General features: G+C 45.9%; 1 protein-coding gene across 3 annotated transcripts in view; it reads right to left on the reverse strand.

The window, feature by feature from the left end:
* BACH2 (BTB domain and CNC homolog 2) overlaps positions 1-26,979 on the reverse strand; it is a 188,823-nt gene that overhangs the window by 73,983 nt on the left and 87,861 nt on the right. For 2 of the 3 annotated variants that reach the window (XM_082756344.1, XM_082756343.1), the window contains exon 4: positions 11,050-11,201. Coding sequence is in view for 1 of the 3 variants with exons in the window: in XM_082756342.1 (XP_082612468.1) it covers positions 1,952-1,963 (12 nt within the window). In the remaining 2 variants the exon portion in view is untranslated. Of the gene's footprint in view, positions 1-1,951; positions 2,092-11,049; positions 11,202-26,979 lie in introns of those variants that run through there. The other variant, XM_082756342.1, reaches the window with a different exon arrangement.

The raw sequence follows: 26,979 nt of genomic DNA on the forward strand, positions 1-26,979 counted from the left end.
AGAAAGCAAGTCCTCTGCCAAATGAAGAAATGCAGGGAGATCACTGCCTGAGCTAGGAATACATGACTAGCTTTTTCCCAGGTCTGGAAGAGTCCCAATTCCTGCCCCAACAGCAGGAGCCGCGTGTGCTGACTCCTTGCTGCAGGCTGGCATCTGCTCTGAACAACAGCTAGACAAATACTATTGCTTCATCAATACATTTGTAATTCAACCACAAAATTTAAAAAGCAGCTGAAGAGCTTTGCATGGTAAACATCAGAAAAACACTGCCTTCCAACCCTGCAGCCAGTTGTTCTGCAATATCTCCTGCTTTGTGCTGACAACCTTTTTTCCCTCCAATCATTCAGACACAATGCCTTCAGGTCTGTCTAAGTAATGTAATTTACTGGAGTGGAATTCCCTCGGTACCTTCTGCAGCACTCAGTGACAGTATCATTTATACTCTACACTGTCATGCCATGACACTGACACATTGGCTTTCATCCCTCATTCAGTGCGGAGCGTGCAATTTCACCTTCCATTGTGCCCTTTCGCAGACTGCGTGCACAAATTTACTCCATTCATTCCTAATTACAAACCTCTGCTGAAGCGCTCTCATTAGATTTGTATTCCTCTCTCCAAATGTCAATCTTTTTTTTTTTTTTTTTTTTTTGAAAATCCCACTTTTTCCGGAGGATCCATCCATTAGCAGCAACCTCCCCGGCATTCCTTCAACCGAGCGCATTAAAAGTGAAACCGGTGGAGCAGAGATGCTCTTAAAAAGCGCCATTATGGTAAATCTCCCTCGCCAGTGTGTTTTTTTTTTTTTTTCTGTCTTGTAACCCAGACGGTTGCCCGTGCCCGCATGTCGTGGGGTGAAGCAGAGCCGGGGCGGCTGCTTCGAGGCAGCCTTTGTGCGCTGGGAGAGCGGGGCACGCCGTGCCACAGCCCTACAAAGGGCTTGCGACGGCGGCAGGGGAGGCTGAGGGCAGGCTGGCTGCTGTGGGAAAGTTAAGAGCAAAACAAGCTCGGGGGTTCCCGAGGTAGGAGGAGGACACTCTGCTGTGCGAGCCAACAGGTTGCGAGAGCTCCCTGGCTGGAGATCTCCACCAGCCACCAACCCTACCCCGTGCCCACAGGGAGAACACGAACATGCAGCTGGGTTGGACGCGACGCGGTCAGAAAGGGCGCGCTCCGTCTCCTTCGCAGAAAGGTAAACACCTTAAAACATCTCAGCGCCATACAAGGGAAAAAATTACCAGCCCCGCGGCGCCTGCTGATGGTTGCACGAGGCGTCCCGGGTGCCACCGCTAAAAATAGGCCTCGTGGCGATCCCCCCCCTGCCTCCCCGAGGCGAGCCCTGCCTGCCTCATCCCGCTGGAAAGTGCCGAAGCGGCGAAGGAGCGGAGCACGAGCGCCGTGGCCGCATGACACACACTCTCCTGGCCTTATCTTCGCAAGCGATCACAGCTGAGCTCATCGCAGCAGCGTCTGTCTGTGTGTGTATGTGTGTGTAGGGGGGGGGGAAGGAACCACCCCTACATCTGTGTCAAAAAGGGAAAATTCCACAGAAAAAATGACAACAAACGCTTACGCCGCTCGGCGTCAGCTGGTCACCTACGGGATTGAGATGTGCAGATAACGGTACCAGATGTAACGTGATTCCCTGCAGAAAGCACCACCACGGAAACTCATTATTTCTCAAGTTTTTCCCCACTCCCCCCTCTCCCCCCCGAATTAAATATTTAAAACCTTGATTACCGCGTGAGCTCTTGTGCCTTTTGTGCTTGGCATCAAGGCAGGAGCCGGTCCGGCGGGCGGGCGCGCGCCGCCGCGAGAGGAGCAAGGCGCATTTCAGAGCAGGCAGCAGCCGCGCCACACGCGCGGCGCTCTCCTTCTCTGCTCAGGAGAGGGGGGAGGCTCGCGTTAAGGTAATTCAGAGGGATTTCGTATTGCATAATAAAAGACTCACCAGCGACAGCATCAATATTCCATGGAACAAGCGCGTGTGCCTCTAAGTGCCTCCAGCGCACCACATCCTCTGTGCAAGGCGGCGTTACTCAGAGCGAAAACCTATTGTCTTATTTAGCCCAGTTCTCAAGTCAAACAGGAACACTTCTGCCACGCCGTGAAGCCCGAAAAACCTGGAACCGTCATGAAGCGCCACGAAAGCTGCGATGCTCGGGCTGACACACAACTGAAAACGAGTTTTGAGCCTCCCTCCGTTACCTTCGGTTCCGTAGCTCTTGAGTAGATGCTCTCTCTACTCGTCCATTACACGAATTACATCAAACCGAGAAGCCCGAGATGCACAGGCACACTCATTCTCTGGAAATGCCACAACTGCTTAACGAGTGAGGCAGGGACAGCACCCAACCTTACACCGCCAAGTTATGAATTTCCCTGCAGATGCTGACAACGTCTCTCTTTAATGTTTCTCTTGGCCACAAGCTGACATATCAATTAATGTGGTCATAACAGATTTAGTAGCTCAATATATTTCAACTAATTTAGCGAATTCCTAACCGGTGCAACTACCTGGAAAAGCCACCGAGACAGCAGATTTCAGTACCATCACCCTAAAACCAAACCAAAAGGATTTTACGTGTCAAAAGCTAACACTGAGAATTTGTTTCTTGCTGCTCAGCAGATTTGTACAGATTTCCTTTTTATTTTCTATTTTTTTCCCAGAAGATGAAGTTCTGGATCAGCAGTTCAAGTTACGCCAGAGAAGTGTTGGAGGGCTGATTTTAAAGATCTTTCAGTCCTCTCTAAAGCTGTTTTTTCCAGATCACAGCACAATTCCGCTTCCAAAATTCTTTCATCACCACCTCTTACTTATGCACTAAGCCCAACTCCTCTTTCTTTTTTTTTTTTTTTAAATAAAAAAACAAGAAGCTGATGAATTAACACAGCTAGACAACACTGCAAATAAACTCCCTCTCTCATTCCAACAGACACATTTACAAGTATTCAAGCACAGGACTCACCAGACAGAGATGAAGCTGCATGCAAGCCAGTCATCAGAGCTAACAGAACGATTATGCTTGCTCTACAAGTTCTGAAGCATTTGAATCTTATTTTTAGTTGTACACAAAGGGCAATAAATGGAAAATCTTATTGTAACCACTGCTTCTTCTTGGCCACCCACACTTCCAACACCTACAGCAAAAGTATATAAAAGCAAAAAACCCAGAACTCACGGCTCATCTGAACAAGGGATGCAAACTAGCTAATTGCTGTTACTTTTTTTCCAATTTGTATGTAGAGTGTCACGATATTCTGTTAACCATCACCGGCAGATATTCACACACAGCGTTTATCTCCTACGTCAGGGATCCTATGGGATTTTCATGCTTGTAATTAATTGCTTTCTCTCAGTGATCCGATGGAGTTCCTCTCGAAGTTAGCTAACCACTAATCAATTTTCAAATGAGGAAATAGAGAAGATGCCTCTCTCGAACTCTCAGTTTCTCCCCACACCCCAGCCCCAAATTAATGATGCACAAGGAGTTAATGCTTTGCTTACCTGTGAGAAATTATGCTCAATACTCTACCCAGAAACCGGCAATTAAAAAAAAAATCCCTTTACACTCATAATAGTAGAAGAACTTCAAACAAATTGCTGTCAAGGATGATTTCATTATGTTTAAATCCACTTTACTTCAAGTTGCTTTGCATATTACTTTTTAATTTTATCCATGAAACTCCTGTATCCACTACAATGCTGGTTTACCCTCCTCTCCTATGCCTGACTCCTTCCATTTACCCGGCTCCGCAAGGCGACACAAGTATGAACCTAATTATCGTCTGAAAACCTGCAGAAAGCCAACCCAATTAGCTGAGTAATAAAGAAATAAAGAGAAAAGGTCTGTCTTAAGACCAGACTAAATACGAGTATTGGTGAGGCCACGTCTGGAGATGGGGCGAGCTGACAGTCTGCTGTCATTAATTACCTCGCTGCCCCTGGAAATGCATGGCGATGTGGCCGGGAAAGCCACGCTGCCACACTCGCGCTTCGGAGCTCTTTGCAAATGACAACAGGAAACCCGTCCCATGAGCTCGCAATACGCGTTTAACCTCGTATTTTAAGGCAACGTGTCAGCTGCAGGGAAACGCACCTTCACCTGCCCTTCACCTGCTCACCGATGGCCAGCTAGGGATGTCTTCCAGCCCACCATCCTCCAGCGGCCGGCACCGAGCCACGCAGGCAGCCGGCGGCTCTGGGCACCCGGCACTTTCCGCGGCGCTGCCGAAATCAGGTGAATGCCTTTCTGGCGACGACGCGGGGTGCAGGAACGCGAGATGGGTGCCGTAGAAGCGCAGGTATCTAAGTATTATGAAAATAAATGGGTCATACACCACTGAGCTAACAACCACACCACCCCCAAGCCGGGCGCGTAATGACTGTGCAGAGCTCTGCCAGAGGGAAAGGAGAGATTTAAACAGCAGTGAAAACAAAACTGATGCGGTGAGATGGATTTTACTTTTCACCGGTTTGGGTTAGAGAGAAAGTTGAGCTCACCGTCACCCTCTCGCAGTGTTTTATATTAAAAAAGCTCGGCGGCGGCAGGTGAGGTGTCCTGGGGGAGGCAGGAGAGCAGGCAGGGTGCTGCCGCCCGCCCCCGGGGCCGCGGGTCGTGTCCCCTGCGGCAGGAGGAAGTGCCGGGCCAGCGGGCTGTGACTCAGTGCCTCGGGCTGACACACACACACACAAACCTACAGACGTACACACAAATGTACACGCACACGCAGCCTGTCACCTGCGGCGGCACAAAGCCAGCCCCACGGCGCCGCAACGCCGAGTCAACAGGCGGAGGGCACCGCACGCCCACACGGCGCATCCACCTCCGGAGCCACCAACCAGCAAGTGATCGAGGGCCAAACGGGGACAAGCACCAAAATAATTCATCTTCTGATGGCATATGGAGATATATTTTTTATATATATAGAAAATTAACTGATATATTAGCAGCAAATGCTTATCAAAAGCAGCCTCTGGTCGGCCAGGTGGGACGTCCAGGCTGCCTCAGGTCCAGTGATGCTGGCAGTGCCAAGGAGCATCTGGCTGCACCAAAGGACAGCCGCAGTGATGGCAGCAGTCACCAGCTTTACACATTCTCAAAGGCAGGCAGCGGGAGAATCTGGTTAATTAATCAGATTAATTAGTTGAGAAGAAGTTTTCTCCTGGATGGCAGCACTGGGTGAGTGATGAATGGATGGAGAGCAGGCTCACAGAAAAGGACCTGGGGGTGTTGGAGGATGAAAAACTGAACATGAGCCGTCAGTGTGCACCTGCAGCCCAGAAAGCCAACTGTACCTTGGGCTGAATCAAAAGCAGGTGGTCAGCAGGGCGAGGGAGGCAATTCTCCCCCTCTCCTCTGCATTCGTGTGACCCCCCCTGGAGCACTGCGTTCAGCTCTGGAGCCCCCAGCACAAGAAGGATATGGGCTGTTGGAGCGAGTCCAGAGGAGGGCTACAAGTATGTCCAGAGGGCTGGAGCACCTCTCCTATGAAGAGAAGCTGAGGGAGTTGGGGTTTTTCAGCCAGGAGAAGAGAAGGTTCTGGGGAGACCTCATAGGGGCCCTCCAGTACCTAATGGGGGCCTACAGGAAAGCTGGGGAGGGACTCTTTGTCAGGGGGTGTCAGGATAGGACAAGGGATGATGGTTTTAAGCTAAAAGAGGGTAGATATAGATTAGATATTAGGAAGAAATTCTTCATTGAGGGCGGTGAGGCCCTGGCACAGGTTACCCAGAGAAGCTGTGGATGCCCCATCCCTGGAGGTGCTCAAGGCCAGGCTGGATGGGGCTTTGGGCAAGCTGGGCTGGGGGGAGGTGTCCCTGCCCATGGCAGGGGAGTTGGAATTAGGTATCTCTGAGGTCCCTTCCAACCCACACTACTCTGTGTGCTTCTGTGGAAACGCTTTTTGTTGGCTGTGAGCACAGAGACCAAGGGTGTTGCTGGGGAGGCTGTGGAGGCCCCTGTGGTGGGATGTGCCCCGTGCCTGCACCAGTGACGGTGCTGGCAGCACCCAGCCCTGCCTCAGGGCTGGCAGGCACAGCCCACCACCCACCATCTGCCATGCCAGCACCATCAAACAGGTAAGAAAGCTCCTTCTCCGCCATAAAAATGGCATTGCTTGCTGACTGGTGTCAACCCTTGGACTTCATAGCCAGCCCTCAGAAAACCCACAGGCAGATTCCAATCCCCAACAAGAAAACAGACTATAAAAATCACAATGCCCATGTAGTAACATCACTGCTGCCACCAGTGTGGCACAGAAAGCACCCTGATGTGACAGTGACACATACCAACAGGAAAACCCTCAAGACATTGGCAGCAGAGCTCAGCACAAAGAGGAGTTGCCCATCCGTACAGATGAACCCGTGGACGTGTGGCAGCCCCTGCCAGGACAAAGGCCCCATTTCCAAAATAATCTTGGATGTGGTGTGGAAACACCAGCAGTGTCCAGGTTCAGCACTGAGTGAGTGTCTCTCATCCCCATCTCCATTATGCTCCAAGTCAGATATAGGCACTCCCAAAGTGACCATGAAAGCCCAAGCTCCGTGCTACCACACAAAAACACAAACACCAGCGGAGAGGGGACCTTTATTTTAAAAATGACATTTTGTGGCCGATATGACCACATCTCACACCAAAGGCCGGTGATGACTGCTCAGTAAGATAAGAAAACCTCTGTCCTTGGCCACAGGCATTCTGCCTGGGAACAGCTGGGTGGGATTTGGTAACCAGAGTTACGACTGTTTGGTGAGTAGGCTTTCACAAGTATGTGACATCATCTTCAGAAATTTGATTTCCTTTTTAATTCAATAAAGTTACCTGACCTTTTAGCGCGGATTTAAAAAAAGATAACATTTTTTCCCAGTCCCTGGTGGTAGGCGGATGACACCAAAATCTGCATCTTCAAACTTCACATTATTTACATCTGCCTACAGATGGTCGCAGGACAAATTTCAAGAAATCTTTTTTTAAAAAATTGAAATATTCTGAAGAGCTCATACCTAGCAAATGTGAATTTCACGTAGAGTTTTTCTGAGTTTGAGTTTAGGGTTTGTGATTTTTTTTTGAACAAAGCACTTAAAGGCCCTCACTGAATTCTCAGCACGGCGTAAGTAGTCCCAATTAGGACAATTTATTACGCTCAGAATGCCATTGATTGGTATGTTATTTTTGCTGCTTGTAAAGGAAAAGAAAGCTGGGTAAAACAAAGCGAGAAGTGCGAGGGTAGCGTTGAAATCACTGTGAGCAGCTCTGCACATCTGCAGGAAGGCACCGTGAGTGCCCGACCATCCGAGCAGGGCCCTGCACGTGCGGTGCCGCTGGCGATAGTTCACGTCCACGACCCAGGAGCCGTGTCTCAGCCAAGAGCACAGCTTCTTCTTAAATCCTGCACTCCCTCATTATGCGCACGGTCTAACCTCGCCGTGATTAACTCCCAGGGGACCAAGAGAAATGTGTTTTTTTTTCTTATCTTCGCACATGTACTGTAACGGCGTTTAGCAATCTGCTCTGTCAGAACAAGGGAGAAGACTTCTGCTTTAAATTAAAACATCAAGAGATATTATTTTTACAGAGATCACATCAAACAGAATCCTACTAGCATTATAAAAATGGAATAATCAATGGAAGAGGGGAAAGGTGTACGTGCTTACTAAATACACCGCACCCTGGGAAAAGCAAGAACAATATGACTGTTACAGCTAGGTCAAGCTCTCTCCAACAGGGCTAATTAACAAGGGAAAATTCAGTGGTTTTTTTTTCTGTTGGAATTGCTGTAACAAGGTAATTGCTACAAGCAGCATTTGTTATCAAAAAGCCAGATGGAAGGCTTGTGAATAACACTGAGAAACCAAGGGAGCACCTGATGGCTTGCCCTGTGCCCAGCTCCCCCAGCACAGGTCTGCTCGTGGAACCACTGCAACCCCAGCCGATGACCTACGAGGTGACACCTGCACCTCCAGGAGTCAGAGCACGTGGCATGTTCCAAAGGTTTGGTGTATCTCGAGCACAGACACAGTAAAAATAAATAAGGAAGGCACAAAGCTTATGACAGCTTCTAAATCCTTCTGCTTTTCAACTTTATTTGGTCCTCGGCCATGGCTTTACTCTTGGAAACAGAGATTTCTGATTATTCACGGCACGAGAAACAGCAGGACAAAACTTCCTATGCACTTCTACCAGCTTGCTTTGGCTGTGGACAGGGAACGGGTGTTTTTCTCCATTTATGTCCATCCAGTTTCTGTCTGCTTCTTCACATCTGCTAAGAAGGATGCCATTTTTTTGGTTAGTTCCTCTGAAAGGGTTTTTATTAGTGTATTTGCAAGATGCCTCATTACAGGCTTTTCAGAAACCATGAGAAAAGCCTGCGAAATTGTGAATAAGGCTTCCAAGTCCCATGACAATGCTGCTAAGTAGGGCTAATGAACAAAGGGTTGTTTCTGCCTGCCTAGCTGCTACAACTCATATTTTTAAGTTTCCTTCCCTTAAGACAGGCACTAGAAACATGTTTCAAGTGCGATCCAAAATTCTCACACAGTCAGACAATGCGTGCTACTGGGGGTTTGTCTAATAGCTGCACCATTTATTGACAAGCCCATAATGAAATGGCAAGACTCCCCCTTTTCCAGCAAACAAAATCAACAGAACACCTTCTAAGGTCTCTTTGACAGCAAATTCCCTTTCTCCTCTGCCTAGAGTTTCATTGTTATTTCTGCTGATAACACCAGAAAATGTTGTCTCTTCTCTTTAAAAATCAACTTCCCATAAGCATTAAAAAATCCAGCACTCCTTTTGCAATAGAATTTCGTTTTAGTTTTGAGTGCTGCTTGTAGTGTCAAGAAAGCAAACAAAGTACCTCACATGAGGTAGACTTCTAACATAAATTCTTTGCTTCTAAAATACAACTTTTTTTGAGAAGCAATATTACAAATTAGTTCCTAAGATTAAGAATGGTGTCAGCAAGCACTCAAGCAAAACTGGCCAGAATGAGTGGTTGACTTCACTCTCCTGCCCCGATTAGTCATTAAGCTGCAGAGCATGAATTTATTACTGCGGTGAAAAAACAAGGGCAGGATGCCAGCCTTGCTGACCAGCATGTCAGTGCTTATTTCAGGAGAAAAATGAAAAGAAGAAAACATTCCTTCTTTTACTTCCAGTTGCAATCCCCCGTATCCTCCCCCATCTTCCAGTGTTTTTAAAGAAATTCCCACTTCTGTCCTTTTGCCGCTCGGTAGCTGTGGCTCGGAAACATCCAGACCCCACAGGCAGCGTGACAAGATTTAAGATCTGCGCGGTCACTGGACAGCAGATGTCCTTATAGAGGCTGGGGTGAGTCCTGCGCCTCGCACCAGCGTGACCGCTCATTCCCCAGATTCCCCTGTGGTTTTTCTGGTGGCGTTACCCGACCAGCTGCCGGCTGTCACCTCTGCCCGGGCAGGTGGGAGCGCAGAGCTCGGGCGACGCAGGATTCAGATGCATCGAGATTAAGGAGCATCGCTGCTGCTGAAAGGCAGTGTGGTGTGAGCTGAGCAGCCCTGGCTCTGAAGCTGGGCGATGGGTTTTGTGTCCGATTTCTCTTCCCTCCCATGTTTTCTCTTCTGTTTAGAGTCCTGGATTACGGCACAACTGATGCTGGCAACTGCTAGCCAGCACAACACTGCGAACCACAATTCTGAATCATCTCTGGTTCAGATGATGTTTTGCCAAGCTGCTCTATGCCACCAGCCAGAAAACAAAAACCTCCCAGCCACAATGGGATTTGCTTTTTATTTATATATAAATATATAAAATTGAAGTTGTACTTAAGCCTTTTTCCCAGCTCGGTGGCTCTGGGGTGTCCCATCCTCTGGATTGCACAGCCCACCACATCCATGCCATCCTCGCAATGCTCCAGAGGCTCCTTCCATCCCATGGATCCCTCTCCAGGACTGCTTAAAAAAGGGTGAAGCCAATTGCTCCCCTCTAGAGCAGCCCACTGACCCCTTCCCAGAAGGACACTACATGCAGCCTCAGAGGAAGATTTGACCACGCTGAGGGTAAATGTGTGCATGGCACCACAGCCGCTCCTCATCCTGGGAGGAAACATCCACGTACACAACACACACCAGGAAATACCCACACAGGGCAGGTTGGAAGGGGTCTTCAGCCCCCTTTTGTCCCTAGTAAATCTGTGCACAGCTTCCTCCACCCCACCACAGCCTGTGCAGCCAAGCACAGTTCTTCCTGCATCAGTCACATTTTCTGTCTGCATTCAGAAGCAGGTACAAACACGCCATGTCCATGCCCTGCCCCTCCTGAGTGACGAGCATGCAGGCAGGCAGTGGGATTTCACCAACAATTGCTAACAAACCTGCAGGTTCCCGAACAACACTCCTGGGCAGGATGACCACCCCGTGAGGGCAGCATTTTTCATGTCTGTTGCTGCTGTGTGTCAGCCCTGGCTTTTGGCGGGGCAGCCAGCTCTGTGCCCCACACAAGCAGCTCTCTGCAAGGAGCTGGAGTTGGCAGTGCAGACACTACTGATGCGTACAGAGCCTTTCAGGGCAGCAGTCTGAAAGGAGAAGCAGCACAGAGCCAAGGCTCCCCCGAAGGAACCATTCTGGAAACCCCAGCAAAGAGGATGATACGGTTTTTATGATGGGAAAAATACAGGGATGCCTACAGTCCCGCTGATGGCATCCAAACTCACACGGAGCACGTGTGCCTTCAGCCCAACGCAGCAAAGTAAATGCACACAAACGTATCCAGTTGTGGAGAAAACCTACACGTAATTAGGGGGATGGGGTGAAGAGAAGCTATTTTGAGTACTTTTTGCTAAGGCTTACTATGGCAGCAGAACACTTAGAAAAGCCTTCAAAATGACAATCACCATTTAAGTTAAAAAAGCAAGAAACTACTTCAATAACAATTTATTCGCCAGCTAATGTTTGCTGTTGAATTACAGCTTTTACAGTATTTTTCTGAAGTATGATGTTTACTGCCTCCACCTTGCCTCCCAAAACTCTTTTTCTTCTTCTTTAAATAGCAAGGAATTTGAGTCATGACTTACATGTAACTTTTCTAGGTTCGGCGCTGGCTAAAATGTTCTCACGATGCAGGGAACAGGATCAATGGAGAAATTAAGAGGCTACAGCAATCCATTAAGAAGTGGCCCTCCAAAGCTTTGCAGGGCAATGTTCTGGAAACTCAGTCGGTATCAACCTAAAATAAAATAAAGGCACCCATTAAAAAATTCAAGCATTGACTCCTCACAAAACTCCTCTGTTTTTTTCCTTCCAGTTCTAAACACAGTTAGTGTGGGAGCATTTTTTTTAACATAGAAGGTCTCTATGTCAAAGATGACAATTACATTACGCCAATAACGTACATCTTACCTTTAGACTGCAGATGCCTTATATCAAAGACTATGTTTTTCTTGCGTTGGTGTAGCACCAAGCCAAATGAGCCCCCCGAGAATTATAAAATAGATACTTCTGAGATTAGTCTAGCAGGTCTTACCGTAGGCATGCGCATGCTTGTGCACACGAACTACGAAAGCTCTGCACATCACACCAGGATGGAGGTCCAACAAAATGAGCAAGATGATCTAACAGACTTCAGATTAATACTGACTTTTGTCAAAGCTTTGGTTTCATCAAGGAATTTAAGTCATTAACATCATGAATGTCTCTTGGTTTCTACTTTATAGTGGGTATCTTCAGAAAAGAAACGCCACCGGTGCAGTTTGGCACCCCCAGGTTAATTCAACGCGTGCCGTGTTCCTCCAGCCACCCTGTGGGAACGCTACTGCAAGGCAGCATCAAAACAACCGGAGAGGGAGAACAAGGTTCACGTTCCTGCAGGCAATTCAGCGTGCTGCTGCCGATGCACAAGGGCTCAGACCCCGGGGAGGAGGCCCTCATGTTTGGGGAGGGCCGCAGGGAGCAGCGCTGGGGCTGGAAGAGGTGCAAGCACCCAGCGCCCGAGCCTCAGCATCGGCACCCAGCCCAAATCCCACGCACCGCCCGATCCCAAACGCCCCAGAAAAGGCTTCCCTTGTTTACCAAGGAAGCGGTCATGCTCTGAAGTGGTCAGGGAGGAGGCTGGGAAGGAAATACTTGTGGAAGGAGAAGTAATTGGTTTTAAGTTACAGGGATTTTCAAGCTGAAGTTGCACCAGCGACGGTGCCCAACGCTTTGCTGCTTTCTTGGAAAAAAATGCTGGAATGCTCGAATAGTATTTATTTGACTGAAGGTGCTGACTGGGAGTGAAAAGGAAGACAATTTGCTTTTGAACAGAAGGGGACAGTAGCAGAACAATCAGTGGCATGTATGCATCTTCCCAAGATCACCCTAAGGGCTGTATCTGCAGAATTACCACCTACTCTGGCTAGATAAAAGGGGGAGGAGGTGAGGAGAAAAATAAAAATACGGCTTAGCCTTTTTGTTAAACTACTACCATTTTTTCTGCAATTTGCAAAATGAACTTTTCAGTAAAGACTTCTGGTTTCTTGAGAAATGTTTACTGACCCCATAATCAAATCAAAAAACAACACGAAGTGCAAAATGAAAGGGTTTGGTTTTTATAAGTGTACAGCTCTTGATAAAAAAACTTCAATACTTTCTGAATGCTGATGTGACAGCATTCTACTCCAAGCCTTGTGGAGGACTGGATCTCTTAGGAAAAGCAGGTTATTTCTTCTGGATGGCACCCCTCTAGGTGATTTACAGCAGATGCTCAAAATTGTGCTACATTTAAGCATCACCTGTAAGGGCACTTGAAAAGAATCATAAGGCTACTCTACGAAAACAACGCTTGCATCTCTTCCGTTTATATATAACTGGGCATAACATTCATTGACAGACTGTAAGAGGACAAAATATTTACTGTCACAAATATACATTATCTAAATTGCCTATAAAACTAAAAATATAAACTGCAAATCTGTTCAGTCATAAATCACTCCTAGAACAAAAATAACTGCTGTTTACTCAATAGCCAAAGGAATAAAACCAGGCAAGTGTCTGCTTTTTCAAGGACAAGTTATTTTCTGAGCTAAAATTGCACTTGCTGTGGCGTATCAGAAGAGCAGGAGAATAAACAGAAGTGGGGAAGAGGGAAACAAAATAAAAGGAGGGGAGGAGGAAGACTCAGTGCCACGCTTTTCTGAGAAGGTGTGATTGATGTCCACTGCTGTAAGAAAGCATGAGGCTGCATCCCAAACATTTCATTCCCTTCTGCAAATGTCTCGCTCCATATCTCTCCCCATGCTCCCCAGATATCCTTGCCCTGCACAGGATGATCCAGACAGCATCAGGTTTTACACATGATCTAAAACATGAAAGCAGGAATCTCTCGGCCGAGGGGTCAGCTTAGGGTAGAATGAAACCTAAGCCCCTGCCTACGCTCGACATGAAGGCTGCTTCATGCTTTCCATTTCATAAAAGCATTTCCTTTCTGAAACAAGCCAATTACTAAAAACATAAAAAGAATACATGAAAACCGAGCTTATATGGAATGAAGAGCCAGCAGTACATCCAACGAAGGAAGGTTTCAGCATTTTCAGTTGCTGGCTGGCCAGGCACGCAGCACAGGAAGAGCTAGATGCTGCGCAGGGACAAAGGTGCACTCTACACTCAAACCAGACGTGTTTTTTTTTTCTTTTCTTTTTTTTTTTTTTTTTTTTTTATAACAACCTCTTGCATATTTTTGAACCATGTTACCTTTTTTCCCCCTTTCTTTTTTGAGGGCCTGAGGACTCAAGTTAGCACCGAAGAATGCAAACATAAAGCAAGGTGCACCAGACAACCACGGCTGGCAGAAGGATGCAGGAGGCTGAAGGACTCTTTACTGCAAGAAAACACTGTCCAGCCTGGATTTGTCTTATACAGGGGGTGTGTTTCAAAGAGAGGTTGTTGTTAACGTAAAATAACAAGAGCTTTGATGCTTAGGAGGAAGAAAACTGATAAGTTCTTTGGTTTGCAATAAGCAAACCAAGAAAGATGATTTGAGAAGAATGAGATGAATGTACCTGGGTTATTACTCTGGTTAGCAGGAAAGTTTTTTCAAACCCAGAAAATAGTGCAATCACTCTCATGAAAGCCAGCGAAGTTGGGCAGACAACGAGGGAGGGGAGCACCAAACACACAGCTGGGTTAGCACACACACGAACGCAGGATAAAATTAGGGCTAAGCGAAGTGAACCCACGTGACAAGATGTGCTGGTGTGCTTCTTACAGGCAGGAGAAAAAAGTATTTAAGGAAGGCTGCACACCAGAGAACAGGAAGAAGAAAGCACAAATGTGTAAACAGAACCCGTGTTTTCTAAAGTTATGCCGCACTTGATGGGGCGCAATGTTTGCTGCACAAAAGCGTGTGGAAATCAGTTCCAGTAACATCAAGCAAGGAGCCTGGTCTGTTACACATAATGCTACGAGAGATTAGCAAACATGCTTTCTTCACATTTTGTGTGTTTTCAAGTGAAGCTGAAGGATATTTCTTTCTGGTTGAGACAGCTTCATTGTAACGTTTGTAGTTTGCAACTGCTTGAAGGATTGCCTGAGGCCAAGAAGGCACTCGCAGTCCTCCTGACATCGAGCGCAGGATCTCCCCTGTAATCTGTAAATTAAACCCACGATGATCTTAATACCTATGTCAGGGAAGACGCACAACCTGCTTCACCTATCAGTGCATTTGATTTCCTCCTGACAGCCCAGATGGTTCTTCCAGAGAGAAGCAGCATGCTCATCCATCGCTTCACATGCACAACGTGGACCGAAGTGGTGGGAGCGGGCAGGCACCCACCGAGCGTGCCGTCCCCATACCTGGGCTGCCTGTGTCACCAGTCAGTGGAGACAGGATCGAGTTGTTTGTTCAGACAACAGCAAAACTGCAGAAGTCAGGCTGGCAAGAAACCACGACCGAACTCGTCAGAAGATGCAGCATGACAACTGCTGACTGGATGAAGGTGAAGGCAGCTTCTGATATCCCCCACGGTAAGGAATCCTTCCACACTCTGCAGGCTGGTTTTCCCCAGCTGCACTTAGCAGCACCAACTGGGCTTAAATGGAAAACCCTCAGAGGGCCTGGGGGCTGTGTGTGGGGGGGAAATTTTCCACCCCCTCCTGTCTTCTGGTTGCTGTTATCTCTGTGACACATCAGCCAGGCTGCGCTAGGAGAGGTGGGAGACAGCGGTTCACGGGTGGCAAAGCACGAACTTTTAAGCCTTTTTATGTAAAATCTGTCTGACTTCATCACTGGAATATACTTGACTTAAAATAAAGCCACGATTGAAAACATGTCACCTGGGGAGTATGACCCAGCTAGATGTAAAAGGAGGTTAATATATTCTGTGAGGCCTCCCACAAACAATAAACATGTTACCAAATGGCACAAGCTGATTATTTATGCCTCACACAGCAAAGTACTAAAAAACCAAACAAACATGAAGTAAACCAACACATAATAAAAGTCAGCTTTTGATCAAATCTGATGAAAATGCAGGTATCTGGCATATTTCTCCTTAAAGATTTTGGTTAACAAACACACAAACTGGATGATAAAATGGGAGAGTTCAGCAGTGAGGATAAAATTGCTGTCACGGAGGCTGGAATCTCTGAAAATGATACTGGATGTGCCAGTGCTGAGTCTCTCGGGTAAGGATGCTTCCTGTGGCAGCAGTAAATGACGCAGTTCACTGAATTTATGCCCCAAAGCACGTGAACCACAAGAATTTATGCCTGCCCTGCTGAAAGGATGCTCCTGCTCCGTGCTCTGAACAATTTTCACAGTCAGACTTTTACTGCTAATTTCTTTTTAAAAATGCAAATTGAGAAAACAGTTAACATGCAGAATGAAAGAACGGGCCACAGTCAACCACAAAAACTCCCCATAAGGTTCACCATGTGGGAAACAGATAAGTAAACGCTGTGAAAGATGAACAATATTTAAGTATTAACACAAATGTTTTTTTTGGGAAGGTTTATCTGGCATCTCCACCGGTTTTCCTCTGAGCTCTAATACAAAAATAACCATGTCTGACTGTGACTGGGAAACATGGCAGCAGCTCAACATTGCTTCCTTTCCTCTTTGTACTCAGGAAAAAAAAACACCATCTCACAACTTCAGGCAAACTGATTTTCAGGTGAAGGCGGAGGAGCGTATGTCAACTCAGAAAGTTCAGGCAGTGGTCTGAACCCATTAGGGAGTGAAATGAAGACAGATATACTTAATGTGAGGTCAGGAGAAATAAGGAGAGCCTTTCTCCAAGATGTACATGTGGTCCCCCACAGTCTCATATGGAGTGAAGGGATTATATTTTAGCTCATGGAAATGCTGAACAAAACAACTGCACATCGAACCGTCAGGTAGAAGGTGCCCAGTTTTCAAGCTCCAGCAGTGACCACTTCATGTGAGCAGACAGGTGCTACAAAAAGCCAAAAGACTCCCTTTCTGGTCACCAACCCCACCAAGCAGAGGGCAAATACTGCTTTTCTCTCTCCTGTAGAGGCAACCATAAGCAAAAGGGACTGGAGCATGCTGAGTGGGCCACAAGCACTTCACATACCCCTGTGCTGATGAAGGCAAGTCTCCATGAGCCTGTGGAAGACGTTAGATGAAGCACAGGACAATGTGGTGCCTCATGTCAAGAGCCTGCCTCTTAGCTTCCCCATCTTCATGTTCACATCAAGCAGGGGAAAGTCGAGAGGAATTAAAATGTTTTGTGGGTTATTTTCACTTGCCGTTACAAACAGAAAGGAGAAAGGCAGAATCATATGGGAAAGAGGTTCAAAAATACATTCCCTCTCATGTGAACTCAAGTCTGTTTAACAAGAAAAGCCAGCAAGGCCACGCACAGTAATGCTGAGAAAAAGGAAATGGTATTTCATGTTCGCCAGAGTCATAAATCTTACCAGCGAGTCTCTAACGGCAAAACGATGAGCAGGGGAATTTTTATACCCAGATAATTGGTTGCAAGTTGATATCAGGTTTACTGTGCCACGCACATGGCACACGTAGCACCAGCGGCGTGACACCTCCTCAGTGCCCAAAGCACCGCATGAGGTTTAGGCTGCTGCTGGCTTTGCCAGGAGACACACGCCCAAAACTCCCAGCCATGTTAAAAAAAACAAGGTTCAGTGAAGGTGGGTATTTCTGCTCCACAAAAATTGTTTTGTGGGGGACACAGAAATGGGTTTTCTACAGGGAAAATGACCTGCACTTGCAACGCTGGCCCCTCTGCCATGCGGGATGTGGATTAAGAGGACGTAGACAGAGGACCTCATCCCACCATTAACATCCTGGTCTCTGGGATGGGCACAGTCATGGGCACTGCAGAGCAGGGAATTTGGTCAGGGTAAAGGTCAACCCACTGCAGCAGAAAAATCAGGCATGCCTGAGGAAATTCGTGAGCCAGAAGAAGGCGTGGAGGGGCCTCACAAGGACTGAAGTCACCAGGGCCTTCGTGCCACCTCTGGTGGGGATGAGGCAGCCCGTCACGCCCCTCCACCAGCTTTCGTTCCTCGATATCTTGTTCTGCTTCAGAGTGTAGCCAGGCACTTCCACTAATGGCAGACACGAGGGAAAACTCTGCCGCTTCTCACAGTCAGACCCTACTTCCAGTTGAAGAGGAGCCTCTTTTTGGTTTCTAGATGAGAAGATGTGCCAGCAGCCACTTGCCTGTGAGCACCCCAGGCACTCCTGACACTACCTCTGAAGGAACCAGCTTGGTCTAGAGGAGGTCTGGGAGCATCCATCCCCAAGAGACATCCCTGTGGGGCCCACATTAGAGAAGGGAATGGAGAGGACAGCGACTTGCTCCTCTAAGACTGGCTGTGAGAGACACAGCAGAGCAGGGACAACCCACCCCTTCTGCATCATGATCAGATTTTCCTGCCTATCTTCTTCACTCATTTCTTCCACCAAGCCCTTTGCAGATACAGCACGCTGCTTGGTCACGCTTCTTTACTGGTTCAAAAGAGCTGGAGACCAGTAGAGCTATGGGGCAGACCAGCTCCACCATCCCCACAAGCTTCATCTGCATGGGACTGATGAACAGCTCTCCTGTACAAGGCTTGGTTCTCTTGCTACCGTATGTTAAACCAGCAGACCGGTCTGTATTTACTGTGTTAAACTACAATTATCTTTTTTTTTTTTTCTTCTTTTAATCCCTCAGCCTAATGGTATGCAGCTGCCACGGTTTTCTTTCAACATATCACTGGCTCTCTTTGAGCTGATTATTTAGATAAGGAACCATAGCCAAAAGCCATGAAAAGATGGGTCCAAATTTAAAACTCTCAGCTGAGCAAAGAATTTCATTCAAAGAACTGTACAAAGGGGGAAGGGGGAGGCTCACAACACAAACAAAGGTTTTGTTTACTACTGATATAAACAGCTGAAACACTCTCTGTCACTGGGTTTAAGGATCAACGCGCAGCGCACTCAAAGCACTGCTGATGGGTATTACAGCTGCCACACAAATCTGTGTGAATGCCAGTATTCGTGTCATTTTTTTTCCAGATGGGAATTGAGGGAAAATCTCCCAATGAATCTAACTTTACATTGAAACAACCTCCTTGTGATGTAGAATAGCTCCAAGACAACAGCCCCTTCAATTGAACTGCTGCTGCTCAGCAGGTTTCTTTGGTTAACAGTGTGGTGTGTTTTTTTTTTTCCTCAATTCAAGACAGTTGCATGTATTTGCTTTTATTTCTAGCATAATGTTTACTATTCTAATCAGAACATTCTGTAATCTTGTCTAAATGTTTTATTATTAATTGCTACACCCCCCGCCCCACCCTAATAATTATCCTCTGGAGAGGTAAACAATTCAACACAAGTTACTTTAGCTGAAGCCATGAATATGCATTATTTATTTATTTAGGTAAACAGTAATTAAGAAAAATCACCCAGACTGTCTTCTCTTAGAAATGAACACTGCTTCCCCAGCCTTGCCATGGGAATTGCAAGTCCCTTAAACACATATACCACTTTGTCCTCCTCCGCTGTGATTTTCATTTGAGAGCCTCAGAACATGTAACAGCAGCCAGGGAAACAGTCCCTACGTTATCTAAGGCCACGCAGTGCGTCCAGAGCATCCAGACTCACTCTCAAGGACGAGCAGTAGGTGCCCAGATGCTGGCAGAGAAGAAAGCAGCAGCATTTGAGGTGCAGAATGAGAACCAGAATGCAGATATAGGCTCCATCCTTCCTACGGTATAACCACAGCTCTCCCTTCTTCACACTCTCATGCTCTTGGGATATCCATAACCCAATACACTGATTTTTAATTTTTTTTTTTTTTTTTTTTTTTTTTTTTTTTTTTTTTTTCCAGCAAGGCAACCTCTATTAACACCAAAATGCTGACAGTGACCCCTCCGCACTGTCTGTGGAGAGGTACAGAGGGATATGTCCTGGAAAACTGAGGGGCTGGCAGCACTGCAGCCTTTCCATGCTAACAGGGTGAGTATCCAGCACCAAAATGCAACCAGCTGTGCAGAAGACAGGGCAGCATTTGACTGATGGAAACATTTTGCTTTATTCATGTTGGAGAGGGGAGATATGCCCGAATTCTTTATATATAACTTATGCATTAGGCAATAAGAAGCTGAGTTGCTCCATCCAATTCCACTAGTGTGGATTTCTTCCTCAATAATACATGGCCTCAAATATTCCAACATCCTGTCCTACCTAATACTCCTACCAACTTCTATTGAATGCCGTGACAGAATCAGACAGCACTACAGGCAATGAAACCGTTCACGGGGAACTCATTGTTTTAAACCAAAAATTAGACATGTCAGGCAGTCCTGACATGGTTGATCATACAGCCTAAGGAACCCGCTGGCAGACACTACAAGAAAGGAATCAAAATGTCTCCCAAAGACAAAGGGATTTTCGCATATCTAAAATTAATAAGTAAATAGATAAAACTGCGGTCTGTGCTTTGTTTCAGTTTTCAGAGCTAATTTCCGGCCACCGTTCAGAGAAACGCTTTGCATTTCAATTTCTGAGTCACCCGCTTTAACAAGTGCGCTTGCTGGAATTACTAAGCACGGGATCTGATCAAAATATTTTGCTTTCTGAATCAAAGTTCTTTTCAATTCTACTGATGCGCGCGGATCTACGAACGTAACATGGTGAGTGACAACCTGGTGGCGTGTGGCTACGGTCCGGGCACACGCCGCGATCGCTCGGGGAAGCCCTCTCCCAGCGGGCGCCCGACATCCCAGCGGGGCACGGGGACGCGTCCCCCACTCCGCACGAGCACTCGGCACACGTTGACGCTGGTCCCCGGGATTGCGATCGCAGAATGACACACGCTTCCAGAAACATGCCTGAAGATCAGGTATGAATGAAAATCATTCCTGAAAAGAATCTGTTATGAAACCGAAAATCGGAGACCGCTGCAGTGCTGTGCCTAAGTTGAGTCATCAGTTCCCTTTATAGCCTAATAATTGACACTGCCTTGATCAGAATGACTGATCCGAATGTTGCTCTGTGTTTGTGTGTTGTGTTTTTTTTTGTTGTTGTTTTTGTTTTCTTTTTTTTTTTTTTAATAGATTTCCTATGTAAACAAGCTGCCTGTCATTTTGCAGAAGTGTTTACGCGTGCCAGATCACGGGAAACATCTGTCAAAAACAGATTTCACTCTCTCCAGTCAACTCGGTACAGTCTGAAACAGACTGTACTACAAAGAAACCAAAAACAGGTCTTGTTACGGAAAGAATATGCTGCCAACTCTCAGTGGAAGCACCTATTTTACTGCATTTTTTTGGCATTAAATGCTGCGAAGATGATTAGAATAGTTCCTTCCTTTCCCTGTGGGATTTCTCCCCCAAAAGAAAGTCCTGGGAATTTAAGAGCTTCTCTTTTCCCTTCTCCCTGCACTTTTCTGAAAGGCAGTATCTTATAGGAAGAGACAGATATGAAAAGAATCAAAGTGCAATGAAGTTTCAGAGCACGCTGATTTCCCACCTTCTGACACGGGTACCTGGATAACAGGGTGATTCCCCTTCTGATGCTTCCAACAAACGCTGTCGTGTGTCTGCATTCCTCAGATCACACTTCCCCCAAATAGTCCATTAATTATTATTTATTTGTGCATCTTCTAAATGGGCAAAGATCAAATGAGAGCGCAACTGCCTCTAGTGGTGTTTTCTAAAGAAAAGGTGACATAAAACAAGGTGGGTGCTTCTACCTGGATATGGATGATGCCAGACAGCCATACTGTGTGTCACTGCCATTTAATCTGCCCTGGAACAGCAAAATCATTAGAAACAACAACAATAAAAAATAACAAAGAAACCAAATGGAGAAACAGGAGTGAGACTTCCAACAAACAAACAAACAAACAAACAAAAAAACAAAACACAGGATTAGGCTATACCATCAGCATGAAAATGGAAAAGAAACAAGTAGGGCTGGAGCACGAGGTTCACTGGCTACCATTCAGGTGTTATAGATGGGACTAAATACAGACCCCTGTTAAATGGGCCAGTAATTTTAGATTATGGGGACTGCTTTATTTGAAAAATTTAACAGCAGATGCATGATCTTATTAGAAATATATCCTTGAATAGGTGATAAATGGATGGCCATGTCTATATTAGCCTTTGTAGACTGAAACCACCAGTACTATGGAGCTGATGTGATGCCCAATTTTTGTGCTCTGCCCTGCAGTAACTCCAGCCTGGTGCAGTAGACTGAGTGCCCAACAGCAGCTGGATCACATCAACAGCACTGCTAGAGCATGACTTTCAGCTTTTATTAGCTATAAAAGCTGATATGGGCCACCCCAGTATCTCATGGATTACAGAGCATGCTACTAATTCTGAAAAACAAGGCATGGAGATGGGAGAACCTCAATATACTTTGGGGAAGACGGAGGATCCATCTAAACAAAGAGTATTGAGAATAATACAATGGCAGATTTTAAAACAAGAAGATGGAAAAATCCAAAGTTGTGCTGGAGGAAAATGATGAAACAAATTGATAAAAAGGGAAAGGAAAGTGATTTACTGGCTGGAGATGACGTTAGATTTTATTTCCCTAACTGTGGGATATAGTTGGACTTGAAACTAACAAAATTTGTAAAAACTCTCTCTCCTTTGAATGAGGATGGGGCAGAAGTGGATTTAAATAAAAGTCTTGCTTTTCAGTGACAAAATAATCTTAATGCAAGCAATTTGCACAGCTCTTCTGAGCTAAGAAATTAATACATAGCTACATTTATGAAACAAAACTATGAGAATGCTAAACAAGACACAGTATCAACTGTGATTTAGAAATGATGTTGATAAGCATATAGTTTTAGCTGTATTCAGTACAGAGACCAAGGAGTATCATCAACCTTGCAACATATTTGGAGAATCTCGTATCTTTCTGAACAACACTTTCACCTGCGTCAGCTACTTCAGAAAGAAATAGAAACACACACTCCCAAAACATGAGGAGACATACTATTTTGGCAAGATTTGAGAAGACTGCACTTAGCTAGCACTGTTTTTTATCTGTCTGACCTAGAATTACACATGCTTTCAACCACAACTTTTATCAACTCTTTGAAGTTTTATCATTCCAAGGTACAAGGGTGGCAATACTCGGAGGAAGCAGTGAAAGACTGAATGGGAATTAAAAGCACTTTGCACTCTCAAGCAAGCCAGGGAAAGAATCCTATTTAGCTTCAGGAGAGCACTGCCAATACTAACAAAACATTTGTCGTCTGGCACTACATGCCAGTAGGTAGCGTACAAACCTGCACGAATGTTTTGACACAAGCTAAATGGGCAAAGTTTGAAGCGCCACTTGTATCTGCCATGGTAGCTTTTCAGTTCATTTTGCACCATCTCCTGAATGTCAGGATAAAAAAAAAAAAGGCAGGGGGAGACAAGGCAAAACAGAAGTCAGAGCTTCGAAAAGAAAGGTAACTAAATTTGTAAATACCGTATGTTAAGTATCTGTCTAGTTCTCTCTATCAGCTTAACTCAAACAGAAAACTTGGACACTACATTTATTTTATTTTTTTCTCCAGTTTCATGCCCTCTGAAAATGAAAGCTTAGTATATATCAGTATATTCACCATCCCAGTTAAGTCTTATCACTCCAAGAAGCAGTACGAACCAACATGCGCTAATCCAGAATCAAAGCCAATTCCATAACCACTACACAGAATAATTCTTTTTGCAAGCTCCAAGCTCCCTTCTCTGCTCTTCAACTCCAGCTATATCTGCTCCAGGGATCTTGGGCATGAGCCACACTCACAGCTCATTCCTGTAATGAAAATGTTCTCTGCTCCCAGCAACTATAACTTAACTTTGCCATGTAAAAGAGCCTCTCTTTCCAATTCTCATGGCTTTGGGAGATTTTTTTTTTTTTGACTCATATCACAAAGCCTGCCCATTCTGCCTTGATTATCTTATTTTATTACTATCTGTAGCCCTGGCATTTGTTTGAAATTTTGTTAAAAATAGGCAGTTGCATAAAGAATGACTAGTACAGCAAATGCTGCACTGAGCAATGTTATATATTTTATTGCATACAAAGTTGGTATGCCAGAACCAACAAAATCAATTATTTGGGTCTGAAAGCATATTTTTCCTCTCCTGCTTGCAACAGTGTAATCTTGGCAGAAATAACTGAGAAAAGGAGCATGGCGGTAGGCAAGAACTCCTAATAACGTAAGATCATGTTTGGATCAAGTGCTGTGCTGTGGGACACATCTCCAGGAAGAGAGAATAACAATGCTCATGTTCTCAGTGTGTGACAAGAGTACTTGGCATACTATCTGTTCGGCCATCATCCCAAATTACTAATTACCTGTGCCAGTGTCCTTGTCACACTGAAAAAGTCTGCTTTTCCCTGAAGATCTGCGAGAGAAAAATTAAATCAAATGCTTTCCCATTTGTTCAGAGTGGCTAATGAAAAATTCATTAATGAATACTTGGGCAAAAAGGCTCTCTCTGCAATTATAGCACACGGTCATAAAAGCCAATGTATGATGGCTGGTGAATATTTCTCTGCAGAAGCTGGCCCAACAAAGCTTCCTACTTGGTAGTGAGAGGAAGTTCTGAATAAATATTTGTTTTCCCGTATTTATTTCTACACTGGGCGAGACAAGACAAAAGGATGTTTATATGCTGAACTCATTTCAGATGTTGCTCTTTGTGCACAGTTTGGTCTGTAAGGTTACAGGGCTTTTAATCTCACATACATTGTGGATTGTATGATCACCACCATCATAATGAAACCAGACAGAGTTTACTTCCCGTTCCCCCACCCCGACACCGGGACGGCATGCTGAAATGAGAGAGTTAGTCATGTAAAACTGAGCTAAGAACGCTATGCAACATGTCAGCCACTTGGCTCCATCCCTGCCTGAAACGGTGCCACTGGAAGCGGCTCCTGCCAACGCGCCACCGGGCTGAGCGGGTCAAGCAGCAGCGTAACCCAAACCAGAAAGATCAGAAGATGTGAGATTTAGCTTGTCTGCAGGAAAGGCAGACGACAGTCCCTAGGTGTTTCTACAAGTCCTTTTGCTCTAGGCACAATCAGATTTTATTGAACCGTAATCCTAGATAAGTATATTGAATCTTACAGCTGAAGTCAATTACAGCGTGCTAAATGGCAGGCTTCCTGATTTGCTTCTTCAGGAAATCGCTTCTTCGGTATAAGATCATATTAGTTCAGCAACTAGTTACATGCCGCTTGGGCATGGTGTTGAAACAGCAGTGGACAGCTAAGCAGTTTGCCACGCTTTCAGGCATCCCGAGCTGTGAGCAGACCAAATTCCTGGGCTTACCAGCTGGAGAAGGGATAAGCATGACAAGCAGAGAGGGGACATCCACTGACAGCACCACCACGTCTCAAACACGGCCGTGTTCTCTTGGGGCTGGGGACTCTGAGCTGACCAGTCTGAGAAGGGACGAGACATCACTTTTCCTGTAATTGAAGATCCTCACACTCAGAGGCTTAGGTTAGATGCAGCAACCAACCCTGAGCTGGTTCTTTATTCATCTAAAATGGGAGTACCTCGACCAAAATCAACAGGGTTGCTCATGGATCATTCCACAAGACGGGGAAAACTAGGTGCTGTGAAATGGTGGAGAAAATAAACAGGAAAGCAAGGTGATGACAGCTGAAGAAAAGGCCACCTGCCCAAAAAAAGATTGACTGCCGTTTCGGAGTAAGGAACAAGTGGAGAAGGGTGGACCTGGGAGATGGAGGAGGGAAGAATGCACCTTGGGCCACTTCTGCAGCCTACCAGATGCGAGTCATGACAGAGTCATGACATCTCACGAAAGGACCGTGAGAGTCCTTTCCGAGAGAGAACCGGTAGCAGAAAGACGTCTGGGTGAGTATGGGTCTGAGAGGAAGGCTGGGGAGATGTTTCTGTGGCCACAGAAGGACTGAAATGTGGCAGGGATGGGAGGACAACGCAGGTCCCAATGAGGAGGATCTCTTATTAACCCTGGCAACACAGAGAAAGGCAAGGATCAAGTCAAAGGAGGCTTTAAGAAAACAGGGACAAAAAAAATGGGAAGGCAGTAAGAAGATGGGAGCACAGGAAACATAAAGAGCTGTAAAGAGAAAACAAAAAGTGAATATGGTCTGAATGTGTACTTTCAAGATCTCATCAACGGCTGGAGAAGAGCATTAGTAAGAGGAGAAGAAAAACAGTGTACAGGGCTCCACGCCCTCTTCCCAGAGAAAAATAATTCCTGTAAATGCTGAGAAAAGTTTAACTATCAACCCACAAGAGATAAAAAGGACACATCAAAAGGCATGTGACTTGTCATTTCTGATTCCTTACTCAGAATTAGTATCGGCACCATGTGAGATTCATATCAAAATCTCTTAAATGAATATTGCCTATCAGGGGCTGAGTGGAGGAACAGAGAGACTGAAGGCCAGCTGTAGTGCTGGGCTCATGGGACACCCTCAGCAGATACAACATAAACCTTGCAAGGTGGCCAAGAAGGTGATGGCCAGCTCCCTTGCACTGCCTTCCTCAACTGCGCAGGGTCACCTCTGGTAACCTCCTGAACAGGCTCAAGTGTTCTCCAGTTTCTTTCTTACACACAACCATATTTAAATGTCAAGAGATCTCTGTGTAATTCAGGAGATGACAGAAGCTGCGTTTATGATCCAGTTGGGTTTGTGTGGGTCGTGTGTGTCAAGTAGATAGGAATGACTCAAACTATGAAGAGGCAGACCGTGAGGAGAAAGGCGAGAGACAGGGAATATTCCAACTGCCTGCCGCTGCACAGGGAGAGCCAAAATCCATGAGAAACATGTCTGAAAGACCCAAAAAAGGGGAAAAAAAAGCAAACAACACCTTCCTAGATTTGGAAATCACTTTCTCTACTCCTAAACAAACAAAATGCAAAAAGCATGGGTAATTCTTCTCTGTCAGGAAGCTCATCCCACTCATGCAAGTCCCTCCCAGGCTGGCCCTCCCCATTGCAACATCCACGTCTTTCAGATGCACCAGTAGGCTTCACCTTCCTGACACACCTCTGGAAGGGAGGAGGATGATCTCTGTTTTAAAAATGAGGAAGTTGGTCATGGGGCAGATGAAGGAGGTTGCCTGAGAACACACAGGAAACCTGTGACTGAGGCGGGGAACTGAACCCAGACCATGAGTTCCAGCTGGGTGCCCCGTCCAAGCTGGGTGGCCAACAGACCACCTTTTCTACCGGGGCTTTGAAATTTAAGTTTGGTGTGTTTTTTAATTAATGTGTCATTTGTCTAGCCACTACGTTTCGTTTCACTCACACTTCTGCTTTGTGGAAGCTTTTTATTCTGCTTCTTTTTTATTTTGCCTTTAAAAAACCCACAAGTGAACATTAAACAGAATTTAAACTTCACTATTTGGTTTTCTCCCCTACCGACATCGGCCTCTCTCTAGGTCTCAGTGTTCAGTGTCCTTTGTTTGTGCACCCTGTGCTCATAATTATGGCTTGATCAAAACGTATCACTGATTTTCAAAAGGAGATTTCTT

This window comes from Aythya marila (genome assembly GCF_965140915.1).
Source record: "Aythya marila genome assembly, chromosome: 3".
NCBI lineage: Eukaryota > Metazoa > Chordata > Aves > Anseriformes > Anatidae > Aythya > Aythya marila.